The following is a 15612-nucleotide window of genomic DNA, read 5'->3' on the forward strand; positions in this document are numbered from 1 at the left end:
GAATTTCCGGAGGATGAGGCCCAGAAATCAGGATTTTAAAAAGATTGCCAGGTGATTCTAGTGTGCAGAAGTATACCAGGAAGCTGAACCTGGCTGGGATAATTTGAGAGTAGTTTCATACTTCCATATTTCCACATATGCTTAAAAGCAGAAGACAATCTTACAATGGAAAGCTGGCAAATGGTAAGTTTTTATGTTAACAAAGAACTCTGTACAACTCCATATTTTGTGAAAATAATTAAACTTAACTCTAGAACAACATATTAAAATTTTCTAACCTATAAGTGATTTTAGAAAATATGGTTACAAACCAATTTTATAGCTTTTCTCCTTAATTCCCATTCATTCCACTCATATGATCTCACAATTGTTGGTGGTAATATGTGTGTATCCGTCTGTGTGCTGGTTTCACTTTTGTAATTGGTTTTATAAAACGTTTGCCAGTATCTTTGAGCTAAAGAAATGGAGTTTTGTAATTAATATTTGCAAAAAATAAACATTATTTACAGTTAACTAATAAAGTATTCAGCTAAAACTGACAAAAGGCTAGAAAAAAACCAAGAAATTTTGAGCATGGGATATACTTGTAAATACCTGCAGAGAAAATAGCTCATAACTAGTGAGATGTTTATAATTTATCTTCCTGGACATTGTGGCTTTGTCTGATTTTGTGACTTTAATGTAGGAGGTGGGTTTTGGAATGGGTAAACCTAACACCACTCATTGCCAAGTCAAATGCCCCCTCTCTGACTTTCACAAATGGTCACATAAGAGATACCTTACTGGAAATGAACAGAAGCTTAAAATAGCTATTAAATATTTGGTATAAAACACATTTCTTTAAAGTATTGGAACATAGGATATATCTGAAACTCAAACCAGGCATACATAGCCAGATTATTATCCAAAAGGGGTGTGTGTTTTAACTACGTATGTGAATTTTCTGCTGGGACATAATAAATTAAAGCTCACTATTACTATTCACATAGTAAGGACTCAGTAATTCCACGCTAACAAGGTACCGTTATGCTGGATATGAAGTTGCTGGAGGAGTGACAGGGATTTAAGGAGCTTTGACACAGCATAAAGGAGAGAGAAAAGATTAACTTTTTTCCCAAGTCAAGCAACAGATATGAGTGCCTACCATTTAACACGAGACAGAATTTTATCTTTGCAATGAACTTATGATATAGTAAGGTAGATAAAAACATGCTGAAAGATAATTAACGACATTATACCATACAGGTAAATGGCAAGTAAATAACAATACGGACTATAGCACTGGAGGGAGAAAACTTACTTCCATGGTAGTAAGGTCACTGAAGAACAGCTGAGAATTAAATGGAAAGAAAGGGGGTGGGGATGGGAGCGGGTTGGGAGAGGTTAATGGGGGGAGGGGGGGAAGGGGACCTAATACTTTCAACAGTAAAGATTTTTTTAAAAGAAAAAATAAATAGAAAGGGAAAAACAAGACCAGGTATATAGGGGAACTTTCCTCTATGGTGGAAAAGTATGCATTGTTTACATACAGCACACCTGTCTGGCTATCCCATTCTAGCCTTTCATTGTCTTCAAGCTATCTCACAACTCTGTAAGTTATAGGTCAGTGATAGAAAGACCAAATAAATCTTGTCTATACACATGCAAATTTGTAACTCTTTCAAGGTTTTCTATAGAACCTGGCAATGTGATTCTCAAATTTACATGAAAAGTAAAGAGTCAAGTATAGTCAAGATTCCTTAGAGAGAAAAGGGCAGGGCAACTTACTCTACCAGATATTAAGACTTATGAAGTTATAGTAAGATAGAGACACAGGAATTTTTTAAAAAACTGAGTATTTGGCCCTAACCGGTTTGGCTCAGTGGATAGAGTGTCAGCCTGTGGACTGAAGGGTCCCAGATCCGATTCTGGTCAAGGCATGTACCTTGGTTGCAGGCACATCCCCAGTAGGGGGTGTGCAGGAGGCAGCTGATCAATGTTTCTAACTCTCTATCCCTCTCCCTTTCTCTCTGTAAAAAATCAATAAAATATATATTTTTTTAAAAAATAAAAAACTGAGTATTTAAACAGAATAGAGAGCCTAAAAAAATAAGCCTGTGCATATAAGACAGTGGGGAAAGGAGAGAGTATTGAACATACAGGCTGGAACAATTTGCTGTTCAAATGGGGGAAAAAAATTAAAATTAGATCTTCACCTCCCACCAGACCCAAAACATCAAATCCAAGTGATGAAAAATTCTATTGTAAAAGCCAAATTTATATTTAAAATAGCAATTTACGAGGATATTTTAATGATCTAAGGATACATGATTTCTTAAATAAGACATAAAAGTTCAAGACATAAATTAAAAATGATAAAAATGGAAAACTTTTATCAAAAGACACCACAAAGAGAATGAAAATATAAGCAACACAATGGAAGAACATATCTGCAAAACATATCTCACAAAGAATTAGTATCAAAAATGTGGGTTTTTTTTTTTAAAAAAAACACACCTCCTACAAATCACTAAGAAAAAGACTTACAATCCAATAGAAAATTGGGCAAAAGACTTAGTAATTTCACAGAAATATATTGTTTAGGAATATAGACATGAATAGCAAAAAGACAAGGAATGAATAACGCCAAATTCACAAAGTAGTTACTATTGTGGAGAAGAGAAAAGAAGGACATTGGAAAGGGATACATAGGATTCTCTGAGATACTTGTTAAAAGTGACATATGCAGATGTTTGTTTTTCATGCTTGTATGTAGTGATAAATTTTGCATACTCTTTGGTTTGTATAAATGTTATATAATTAAAAGTTAAAGTTATTTATTTAAAATGAGTGAGATATATTTCCCTTATGTAATGTCTTTTTTCAGCCTTTTATTTTATTTTTTTAAAATATATTCTATTGATTTTTTACAGAGAGGAAGGGAGAGAGATAGAAAGTTGGAAACATTGATGAGAGAGAAACATCAATCAGCTGCCTCCTGCACATCCCCTACTGGGGATGTGCCCACAACCCAGGTACATGCCCTTGACCGGAATCGAACCCGGGACCTTTCAGTCTGCAGGCCGACGCTCCATCCACTGAGCCAAACCGGTTTCGGCTCAGCCTTTTATTTTTATCAGAATTGATACATAAGTGGGTTTCTTTTTAAGTTATCTCACTGTTTTAGAAGTAGACAGAGAATAAAATACAAATAAAACTGTTAAGTTTTATTAAGGCATAGTTAATGAAACTACTAATGGTAAGAACAAAAACTAAGCAAATGGGGTATTTTCAATGATGGAACAACCCAATATAATAAACATTTAAAATCCTCCACAAATTATTGTATTATTTTAATGCAATACTAGTTAAAAATCCAGGAAGATTTTTGGGGTTGAGGGAGTTGGCAAGTTTATTTTTAAAAATTTACATAAACATACAAAGATCCATACATGAATGTCTAAGTCAATTTTGAATAAAATAAAAGACAAGCCCTATCAAATAATAAAATATATTACAAAGCAATAGGAATAAAACAGTATGGTCTCAGCATAGAGATAAACAAATAGGCCGGTAGGACAAGATTGAGAGCCTAGAAACAAACCCATTTCATATGAGAATTGCTAATACAGAAGAGGTAGCATCAGATTTAGTGGGAAAGAACATACATTATCAGTAAATGTTAGGAAAACTGGCTCATTACATGAATAAAAATAAAGTTAGAACTCTTTATTATCTCCAAATAGACTAAAGTCTTAAAAGTGAATAAGTTGGCCCTAACTGGTTTGGCTCAGTGGATAAAGCGTCGGCCTACAGACTGAAGGGTCCCAGGTTCGATTCCGGTCAAGGGCATGTACCTTGGTTGTGGGCACATCCCCAGCAGGGGGTGTGCAGGAGGCAGCTGATGGATGTTTCTCTCTCATCGATGTTTCTAACTCTCTATCCCCTCTCCCTTCCTCTCTGTAAAAAATCAATAAAATATATTTTTTAAAAGTGAATAAGTTAAAACAGAAGAAAATATAAATGAATAACCTCAAGACAGTAAAGGATTTCTAAAACAAGACTTCAAAAAGTGCAATCGTTAAAGAGAAAAATTAATAGTTGTGACTACATTACAATTAAAGATGTGTCTTCAGTGAAGGCCGCAACTGGCAAAGCTCACCGAGAAGTGACAGGTGGGGCAAAGACATTTGCAACTTTTACAACCGATCAAGAATTAATGCCTATAATAGACAAGGAATCTCGGCCCATCAACAGGCTAAATACAGAAAGAGTAGTATAAAAAAGAAAAAACTGGCAAAAGTTATGAATAACTGGTGTATAGAGATGGAAATCTGAATGAGTAATAGACGTAGGAAGAAATGCTGAACTTCATTATCAGAAAAATGTACGCTACCACAATAATGATGTAGCATTTTAAATTCATCACATTGGTAAAAATTATAAACCCAGGTAATAGCAGTGCTAGCAGGGTTATGGGTAAGTGACAAGCCCCATTGACTGAAATTAAATTGGTCCAATTATTTTGAGAGTCATGTCTCAGTTGAGCTAAAAATTGTAGACCTACCATTTGAGCCTCATACAGAAATATACTAAATATACTGTCTCTGTCCACGTCAGGAGAAGCCTAGAATGCCTGGAGCATTGCCGTATCCAAGAGGAATGCTGCATTCATAGACTGGTCACACTCCATCAGATAAGAGCGCCAACTGAGCTGTCCAGGGTTTGACCGCCACAGCGGCCTCCACACCACTCCCCACCGCTGTATCCTTAGCGTGTGCCAGGCTCCGTGCCCAAATGTTCAGACTACCCTCTGTGCCTCACTGTCACCAGCCCAACTCTCCTCTTAACAGTCACTGCTTCGGTCCCTGCTGACCTGGTCAATTGAACACAAACCCACCTGCATCATAGTCAAAAAATTGATAAAATAACACACACACACACACACACACACAACATTTCAGGTTTTTATTTTAGTGAGTTTAAAAGAGAGGAACTGCCCAGCCGGTGTGGCTCAGTGGTTGAGCGTCAGCCTATGAACCAGGAATTCACAGTTCGATTCCCAGTCAGGCCACATGCCCAGGTTGCGGGCTTAATCCCCAGGAGGAGGCGTGCAGGAGGCAGTCGCTCAATGATTCTCTCTTGCCCTCAACCTTCCTCTCTGAAATCAATGAAGTTTTTTTTTTAAAAAAGAGGAACTGAGCCCTAGCCGGTTTGGCTCAGTGGATAGACAGAGCGTCAGCCTGTGAACCAAAAGGCCCCAGGTTCAATTCCGGTCAAGGGAACATGCCCAGGTTGTGAGCTCGATTCCCAGTGGGGGATTTGCAGGAGGCAGCCGATCCATGATTCTCTCTCATCATGGATGTTTCTCTCTCTCTCTCCCTCTTCCTTCCTCTCTGAAATCAATAAAAAAATATTTAAAAAAAAGAGATCATACATTAAAAAGAGAGAGAGAGAGAGGAACCGAATGAGAGAAGAGACAGAAAAGAACAATGAAAAGGTGAACAAAAATGAGAGACAAAGAGGAAGAAAAGGAGAAGAACACAGCAGTAGACTGTGAGCCCATGGAGGTGGGGTTGTTTTTTTAATCCGTTCTGTACACTGCCAACTCCAGTGCCAAGCTAGTGCCTGGTTCACAGGAAGTGGCTCAGCAATTAATGACTAAGTGCCAACATACAAAGAAACACACCTTCAGATGCATTTTGAGGCCTTTCAGACTTGCCACTGAAACTTGTTAAATTATTTTACACCTCTGAGTGCAAATGACCAACATGCTATCTGTGCTGCGCTCCTTCAATTTTTAGACAAGAAAATATGTAGTTTCAATTATTTCTCTAAATGTAGCTTTTCTTTTTCAGATTTTCCCAGTCTAATGCATCAATTTGACTCCTTGTCTTTTTTTTTTTTAAATATATTTTATTGATTTTAGAGAGGAAGGGAGAGAGATAGAGAGTTAGAAACATCGATGAGAGAGAAAGATCGGTCAGCTGCCTCCTGCACACCTCCCACCGGGGATGTGCCCGCAACCCAGGTACATGCCCTTGACTGGAATCGAACCTGGGACCCTTCAGTCCGTAGGCCGATGCTCTATCCACCGAGCCAAACCGGTTTCGGCATGACTCCTTGTCTTGTCTTCACTGTTCTTTGTGGATTTCCTTAGTTCCATCTTCAATGTGCATCCCTTTCAGGTAACCTGTAAAGGCCCTCATCTGACCCTGTCTCTGCCTGGGTTTGGGAACAAGATAAATATAACTTTTAAGTTAACTATATTTTTAAACAGAAAAGAACAGATACTACACTTGATCTTAGCCAAAAGGCCAGGAAGCAATAAACTAACTGTATTTTTAAGTGTCATAAATTCTTTTCTTTTTTTAAATCTTCACTTGATTTTTTTTTTTAAGAGAGAGGGCAAGGGGGCGAGAGGGTGAAAGAGGGAAAAAAAAAAAAAGGAGAAAAGAAAAAAACAATAACACATCGATTAGTTGTCTCCTGCACACACCCCGGACCTTCTGGACAATGGGCAACCACCCGAGTCACACCGGCCGGGCTTAAACATCGGAAGTTTTAAATGTCTACCCTGCTTACCTCAGAACAGGGAATGAGGGTTTCAAATTGCTCGTGAAGTTCCAGTAGCTGAATTAATTCTGCATGCTTTTTGGCCTTTTCTGTAACCAAGTTAATGTACTTTTCAGGGTTCTCTGCAAACGAATATGCCGCATCTCTGGTGTGGAAAGTGTAATATTTTTCTTTATATTTCAAAATCCCAATTGCTTGATTTCCTGAAAGTTGAGAAAAGGAGCTGAATGGGCTATGAAATATTTAGTTGATTCTGTGCTTGTAATATACCCGTAGAAACATTTCCTATATACTGCATTTTTAACATATCACTTATGTTTTTATTTTGCTAATAAAGTAATTTTAAAGTATACATTTTATTAAATTACAGTTTCTCTGAAATTCATATTAAGTTAATTAATTTTATATGCTTTTATTTTAAAGCATGCTTTTATAGAAAAATATTTCACTATCTAGATACAAGGTGTTTTAAAAATCTCTTAAGAGACGCCAATTGCCTGGCAGGTTTCCCAGATCTCTTTCAACTAAACGAACTACCACATATCATTGTTTAAAAATAATTATGTAAGAACTGCAAAAATGGGACCTCCTTTTCAAAATGTACGTTTGCCTGTTAGAAAGCATTTCCCACTGTGAACAGATACCACCTAAAATATGGATTATTAAATATCCACCTACTTTGTGGGAGTTACATAGAAAGCACAATCTGTCTTACTTATTTGTTCTTTCATTTATTCAACAAATAGCTATTGGCCCTGCTCTTGGCACTGAGGATACAGAAGAAAACAAACTCCCCACTCTCCCCAAACAACAATTATCCCCTCGGCCGGAGAGTGATCAGTGCTACAGAAAAAAACCAACACAAAACCTAAGTAAAGCAGGTTAAACACACAGTAATAGGAAAGCGGACGAGGTTGACATCTTCCATTGGGTGATCGGGGAAGACGGGATAAAATAAGCAGCAGTATACGTAGCTGCGTGGCAGGTACAGCTTCCCAAGTAGAGAGCATAGCAAGGGCAAAGGCTCTGAGGGAAATGAGCTTAGTATGTTCAAGAACAGCCAGGAGGCCAGCGGGCCGGAGTAGTGAGCAAGGGTAAGCGTGGCAGCAACGAAGTCGGTGAGGTCATCGGAAAAGGACCATGACTGGGGAGCCACGGTATCCGGTATCCGCGCAGGGTTGACCTCTTGTGGTCTGCAGGACCGACCCGAGGCGGGGAGGTGCTACAGAATTCCTCTGGGGCGGTGCCGGTTGCTGCTGCCCAGAAAGCAATGCCGCGGGTAGAAGTACTACTGCAGTAAACAGACACAGAGCAGTCAGGACTGGCTCACTCCGAGAGGATTCTAAAACCCGAGCCCCACAAGCTCCGCACTTTTCCACTTTCCCTCTTTCTTAGAATCACAGTGTACAGAAGCTGGAAGGGACCAATCAGACCTCCTAGTTGGTCCTTCCCCTTTTCCGGACTTGGAAACCGTGGTCCACAGAAAGCATGAGATTTGCTGAAGGCTACGCAGTCCACTAATGGCACAACTGGGACTAGAAACCAGACTTCTGAATCCCAGCCCATAGCTCTTCAACCTCATCAAGCGACCCCTGTCGCTCCACACACCCGAGTTTCCTTTCGTGTTTGTGTCTCTCCTGACTCGAGGAAGAAATGGGGGTAAGGAAGGAGGGGAACAGAAGGAAAGCTAAGGAGAAACGAGAAGAAGCCATCTTTCTGCATTCATTCCATTGCTCTACTTCACGGACCTTGAATGTTTTCTCCCCAGTATCGATGACCCTCACAGGGGTCTCAGAAAACTATTTTCTCAGTTCCCCACGGCAACCCTTCTGTTAATCCCATTGTGAAAAATCCAATACCATAGAAATGAGTCCATTTGTGTGCTCTCTAGCCTGTATATGCACAATCCCAATAATTATTTGTAAACAAGTAATACCCACCTGTGAAATATAACAAAAGAAATAAAAAAGAAGAAAAGGAAGGAGGAGCTTAATGGTATAAGGGAAATAAGACACAATCTTGTCAAACTGTTTACATTCTAGTCCTAGCCAACATCTTATCCCAAATTCACACAGGATTTTTTGGATAATAACTTATTCCATCTCAATTCCTGATTTGCTGTTTGCTTTAGAAGCTCTAGTAATATCAAGATAGATTTTACTTGATAAGAAACTGGCCATTTCCTTAGTGGTATCTGCCTTATACAGAAATCCTGATCTATGGTAGTGGAATGTAAAATGACAAAGAGTATTTTAAAATAAAATATCAATAAAATCAGTGTTTCTCTTTCATGTAATTACTTTGGAGGAGGATGCATTTCATTGCTGTCATGTAACATTTCTACAATCCATCACCGGACACGTGAGTCAGCCCCTATTTATGATGCGGCAGCATCTGTACTTTATTATTACACATTTAATTACTTATCACGCGAGTCATAATTTCATGTTTATGTCAATCTACCAGATTACACTGTGAGTACATCAGAGAGGAACATGTTGTCTAGGTCATCTTTGTAACTCCTTTCTGAGTTCGCCATCAGATCCCATAAAGATTTAAAAAGTGAACAAGTGACAATGACAGCACTTCATTTAAAGAAAGAAAAGGAAGGAAGTGGGAGCAGTGTTATTTCCAGCGGTACCTGGGAGGAGAAGCCCATCTGTCGTAGCCAATGTGTAACCACAAAACCCCCGGTACTGGATTAACAACTTATCAAAATTTGCTGTTGTTTCTGGGAAAAGCCATTGTTGTCTTTTGAATTCCATTGGATGTACTCTTTCTCCTACAATGAAAGAGGAGGACGAGAAAAACTTTATTCAACGAGAAGACCAAACCACCCAAGGAAATGGGCGGAAGGAACTGGCTGCTATGTGACTGCAACAGAGATGCATCAACTTCACTCAAGAGGCTGCAGCTCTTTACACCAGGCGGCGCTTACATAGTAGGACTAGTGCTTTTTGAATCAGGTGAGACTATTCTGAACAGAAAGAGTCAAGGAAATATCTCTTTGTAGCTTCATTTTCATAACAAGGTGTACAATTTTTGTTTTCCATACTTTTAAATATTCTTCCCAGTGTCAGTTAGCTAACCTACTTCCATTTGATAAGCAAATTGACTATTTTTACACAAATAAAAACATGCCTTTGTAAAACATTGATACCCAAGATTCTTAGCTGTCGTGATCCTACTACACTTCTGTGTCTGGCTCTATATCCAAAGATCAGATGCCACATGTGACCTCATGGCTACGACGAGAAGTAAATTCATACTTTGGAGAAAATAAGCCTTCCCTCTTTATTTCCCGATATGTCTGAAAGCCGTGAACAGTTATGACATGTGCCAAGTGTCAAGTGAGTTCTTTCAGAAGAAAACTGGGTCTGGCTAGTGTGGCTCAGTGATTGAGCTTCGACCAAAGAACCAGGAGGTCGCTGGTTCGATTCCCAGTCAGGGCAAATGCCCAGGTTGCAGGTTTAATCCTCAGTAAGGGTGTGCAGGAGGCAGCTGATGGATGAGGTCCTCTTTCATCGATGTTTCTATCTCTATCCCTCTCCCTTCACCTCTCTTTAAAAATCAATGTATATATATATATATTTTAAGAGAACATTGGGTCTCCCAATTCACTGGAGCAGTATCTTGAGAGTGTTCTAGTGGGTACAAAGTTCTGACCTATGGTGGGAAACACATGTCTAAATCTAAGTTGCAAGTGAACTGTCTTGCCGATATGGTTGAGTTTAATATTTACTATTGAAGTGGCTGTACCTTTTTAATTTAATTTAGTAATTGCATAGATATGCTGTTTTAATAAAAATAAAATCAGTAAGAAAAACTTTAATTGGAAGCATGCCTTTGAGTTTCTTTGATCTTGTTTTCAGATTTTATGTGTTCTAATAGTTTAAGAATGAAACTGCTGATTCAGTTTTATTTTCCACTTTACAAAAATAGAATTTGAAAAGGAAATTTGGAGAGTAAATTATCTAATTTGATTTTCTGGAAAAACTTTCTTTTCAGGCAACAACTCAAATCCCAGGCTCTATTTTGGCATTTCTCATGAATTTTAAATTGTCTTTAGGGTAAGAGGGACCAAAAAAGTAAAGAGAAGTTTATTGATAAAGACAGCCTTTCAAGAATCAATGCATCTCTTAAAGGGTCTAAAATAAGCTCAATAAATTTTACAAAGATAAAATCTATTAATTTATAAATTTCAGCCTCAATTTGAGATAGGTATATGGCAAACAGCACTCCAATAAATGAAACTTAATTTGCAACAAATATAGCAAGGATTAATATCCCTTTCTACTGCAAATCAATAATAAAAATCACTAAAACTAGAAGAGAAACATGTAAGCAGAGAAAAATCATTGTTAATCTAAACACTAACCATAACATTAGGAGTGGTTATTGCTGAAAAGATACCCAGTTTACATATTTTTGTTTTCCAAATTCTCGATATGAAAAATTACCTTACAATCAAGAAAGATGTTTAACACCTTATAAGAAAGATATACTATGAAAAAATTGAAACAAAAGAGTGACTTTATTCCAGAGGTGATTTTAAGAGGAAGGAAATAATAGATGATTTCTATTACCCATGTGTTCTTTCAGTCGAATCATGTCCGTTTTCACAGTTACTTCATCAAGAAGATCTTGCATTACTCCTTCAGGAAACAGCAGTTCATGAGTGCCCAGAAAGCGCTCAAGGTTAGCGGTTAAATTAGTGAGGATTCCAATCAAAACAGTTTCATCCTGAAAGCCAGTCCACACATTGGAAAGTGCAATGAAGATGGGCTGAGGAAGAGAAAATAAAAGTTCAAAATGTAATTGTTTAATTCAATTATAATCACTGTAGTCTTGAAACTAAATACAATTTGTAAAGAAATTACTCCTTAAGACAAATAAAAGTCTCATGAAGTTAAACAACAGAATCTAAATAGAAAGTGGACTCATAAATTATGAGAAAATAAACTTGTATTTTATTTGAAAGCATTTTATTTTGGTGTGATTATTATAACATTAATTTACTCAAAAAACAAACAAACAAACAAACAACACAAAAAACAAACACACACATTTGATCGTCTGGCTCTGTTTCCAAATAGCAGACACCACCAATGACCTTGTGGCTACCACTGGGACTAAAAGCACACTCTGGAGAAAACAAACCTTTCCTCCTTTTCCCTGACATCCTGAAAGCAGAAAGATTTATGGGTGCTTCATCTCAAAAGGTCAAAGGGAAAATAACTTCATTTGTATTTTTTTTAAAAGCTAAATCTGACACATGATTAGATTTATCTGTCTCAACATGATTCAAAAGAACATGTAAAGTCTAGCAATATATCTTGGGGCATGTCTTGTGAGCTGCAAGTTAAAGATTTTTAGGTCAGTGAGACAAAATATTTGTATTGAAGATCACAGACTTATAGAACAAACAAAAAACTATTCAGGTTTAAATTATAAGTGAAACAACTTAGCCTTTGGCTTCTTAGTTTTTAAAACGAAATATTGGGAATGATTATAGAAAATTATCAAAGCCCCAAAGTGCTCTATAAAATACTGCATTTGCATCTTCTACCTCCTTGGGGCTACCAGATTTGTCCATAAGATGGTCCAAATTATCAGAAAAGTCAGCATAAATGCAGGTCTGGTCATCAAAGCGCTTATTATTTGTCTTTTCAGAAAAGTCACAAGTTGCATCACTTCTTTGTTGAAGGCAGTTAGAAACCAGCTACTGTGAACACATTTTCAATACTATATTACGGATTATTTTTGTTGCCACAGCCAATACTGATAGTATGGTTGTCATTACATACAAGAGGCCCGGTGCACGAGATTTGTGCACTGGGTGTGTGTGTGGAGGGGGCGGGGAGTTCCTCTCAGCCCAGCCTGCGCCCTCTCACAGTCCAGGACCCCTCAGGGGATGTTCACCTGCCAACAGTCAGACATCCCTCTCGCAGTCCAAGGCTCTCACATTCCAGGACCCCTCGCTCCTTACCGCCTGCCTGTAGCTGAGGCAGGAGAGGCTCCCGCCACCGCCACCGCTGCGCTCACCAGCCATGAGCCTGGCTTCTGGCTGAGTGGCGCTTCCCCTCTGGGAGTGCACTGACCACCTGGGACAGCTCCTGTGTTGAGCATCTGCCCCCTGGTGGTCAGTGCACGTCATAGTGACCAGTCATTCCGCTGTTTGGTCAAATTGCATATTACACTTTTATTATATAGAACTAGAGGCCCGGTGCACAAAAATTTGTGCACTCGGGGGGGGAGGGGGGGGTCCCTCAGCCTGGCCTGTGCCCTCTAGCAGTCTGGGACCCCTCGGGAGATAACGACCTGCTGGCTTAGGCCTGCTCCCGGGTGGCAGAGGGCAGGCCCAATCCCTAGGTGCAGCCCCTGGTCGGGCTCAGAGCAGGGCTGATTGGGGAGTTGGGGCGCCGCCCCCTGTCACACTCAAGGCAGGGTCGATGGGGAGGTTGTGGAGCAACCCCCTGTCACACACAGAGCAGGGCCCATCAGGGGGGTTGGGGTGCTGCCCTCTATCACCCACAGAGCAGGGCGGATCAAGGGGTTGGGGCACCGCCACTCTCACACTCAGGGCAGGGCCGAGGGGGAGGTTATGGCTCTACCCCGTCACACACAGAGCAGGGCCCGTGGGGGGGGGGAGCTCCCCCCTATCAGGCACAGAGCAGGGTGGATAGGGAGGTTGTGGCCCCGCCCCCTGTCACACACAGAGCCGCAGGGCGATCAGGGGGTTTGGGCGCTGCCCCCTGTCACACTGATCCCGGTGCTGGGAGGCCTCACGGCTCCGCTGATCCCGGTTCTGGGAGGCATATTACCCTTTTACTATATAGGGTAGAGGCCTGGTGCACGGGTGGGGCCGGCTGGTTTGCCCTGAAGGGTGTCCTGGATCAGGGTGGGGGTCCCCACTGGGGTGCCTGGCCAGTCTGGGTGAGGGGCTGAGGGCTGTTTTCAGGCTGGGGGTGACTGAACTCCCAAACGCTCCTTTTTTCCTTTTTTTTTTTTTTTTTTTTTTTTATTCTGGGCCAGCTTTAGCTTGAGGCTTGGCTCCAGCTCTTAGGCCTCCGGCTGAAAGTAGGTTTCTGGCCTTTGCTTACAATGTTGCCATCCTGCTGGCTGAAGTCCGGCGGTATTTGTTACAGAGTTTCTTAAACTGCCCGCTCAGAGGCAGCGGCAGGCGGGGAACGTTGGTTTCCTCCGTCACTGAGGCAACCAAGCCTCATGTTAGTTTCAAGCTGCCTGGCTGCCGGCCGCCATCTTGGCTGACAGTTAATTTGCATATCTCGCTGATTAGCCAATGAAAAGGGTATCGGTCGTACGCCAATTACCATGTTTCTCTTTTATTAGATAGGATAGCTGTATTTTCTTCAGCAGCAAATGCCTACCAAGGGAGTTCTGTCATCCAATGTACACTATTACTACAAAATTACCAAAAAGAACAGAATCAACTTGTATGAAACCAATATTAAATTTTTAGTAATTAAATACAGGGTAGGGCGAAAGTAGCTTTACAGTTTTGAATACACGAAAGTTTATCCTTGTTTAATTTTTTATTAATTATTGTATTCTTTTCCATATGAACAAGTGTAAACCTACTTTTGCCCCACACTGTATAATCTTAATTACTTCTGACTCCGTTTTATAGGACCCAAACCATATACATCCTTCAAGAAGGTCAAAGTTGATGACAGATACTTACAAAGACCTGTGACGTTGGGACAGCCGTCTTCGACTTTACAGTCATTATTAATTGTTCAAGTAGGGCTCCTAACTGCTTTGTCAGCAATTCCACTTCTTGAGCACAACTAATTATTTCTGACTGCGAAGACAACATAATTTGCATTAATATTTTTATAATTTCACCTCAAAAATCGTATGTGTTTCAAGCCCCATCTGCTCTCTGAAGGTCAGTCAGAGATTCTCTGCTCCGTGGCTACCCCGACACCAGGAACAGTGCTGGCATATGGACAGTGCTCTACAAATTGTTGGTGGATGGGTCAACCTCCTGAAACACAATGGCTATACTTTTTCTCAAATGTATACTGAGTTCCTGAGAAATGGATCCTATGGCATAGCTTTGCATAACTGTTATTTTCAGTGATAAAATTAATGAGGTGTTCTTCTGAACACTATTTTGATATCCTTAAAAATCTCAGTATTGACAGAAAAATAATATATATCTGATACAGTAATAGTAATATGAAAATAGGTGCTGAATGCTAAGTCTGAAATAATTGCTAGCATTGATTCTTACTATGTACTAAAGCCATATTAAATACATAAGTACAAAAAGGAATGCGTACAAATAAGAAAACCAAGGTATAGAAAGGAAGTAAATTGCCCAAGAATATCCAGCGAATAAGAGGTAGAATCATGATTCTGCCCCAGACCATCAGCGCGCAGAGCCCAGCGCTTACCCATTATACTGTCCTGCCTAAGATGCCATCAGAAATGGCAGTGATATGGCTCTACCGGTACAGTGTAAAAGAGTGACATTTACTTGAAGTGAAAAAAGCGCATTTGAGTTTTCAAACATCTGTACCTATTTTTGAATGAAAAAAACCATTTACTTCACAAAAATATCTAATATTACTGTATTTCAACTAATTAAAATTTTTTTTGTTAATCCTCACCCAAGTATATTTTCCATTGATTTTTAGAGAGAGTGGAGGGGAGGGCAAGAGATAGAAGCATCGATGTGTGACAGACACATTGATTAGTTGCCTCCTGTAGGCACCCCAAGCAGGAAGGACCGGGGCCAGAGATCAAACCCGAAACCCTTCAGTCCGCAGGCTGATGCTCTATCCACTGACCCAAACCGTCTAGGGCAGGGGTGGGCAAACTTTTTGACTCGAGGGCCACAATGGGTTCTTAAACTGGACCGGAGGGCCGGAACAAAAGCATGGATGGAGTGTTTGTGTGAACTAATATAAATTCAAAGTAAACATCATTACATAAAAGGGTACGGTCTTTTTTTTTCAATAGTTTTATTCATTTCAAACGGGCCGGATCTGGCCCGCGGGCCGTAGTTTGCCCACAGCTGGTCTAGGG

General features: G+C 39.9%; 1 protein-coding gene and 1 pseudogene across 1 annotated transcript in view; both read right to left on the bottom strand.

Moving 5' to 3' along the window:
* Positions 1–15612, bottom strand: part of CFAP206 (cilia and flagella associated protein 206) — a 43177-nt gene that overhangs the window by 3685 nt on the left and 23880 nt on the right. Inside the window, 6 exon segments of the mRNA XM_059701006.1 lie at positions 312–412; positions 415–454; positions 6565–6758; positions 9197–9337; positions 11142–11340; positions 14261–14380. Coding sequence (XP_059556989.1) covers positions 312–412; positions 415–454; positions 6565–6758; positions 9197–9337; positions 11142–11340; positions 14261–14380 — 795 coding nt within the window.
* LOC132237866 (U2 spliceosomal RNA) lies at positions 6205–6308 on the bottom strand (annotated as a pseudogene).

Source organism: Myotis daubentonii, chromosome 6 (assembly GCF_963259705.1).
Source record: "Myotis daubentonii chromosome 6, mMyoDau2.1, whole genome shotgun sequence".
Taxonomy (NCBI): Eukaryota; Metazoa; Chordata; class Mammalia; order Chiroptera; family Vespertilionidae; genus Myotis; species Myotis daubentonii.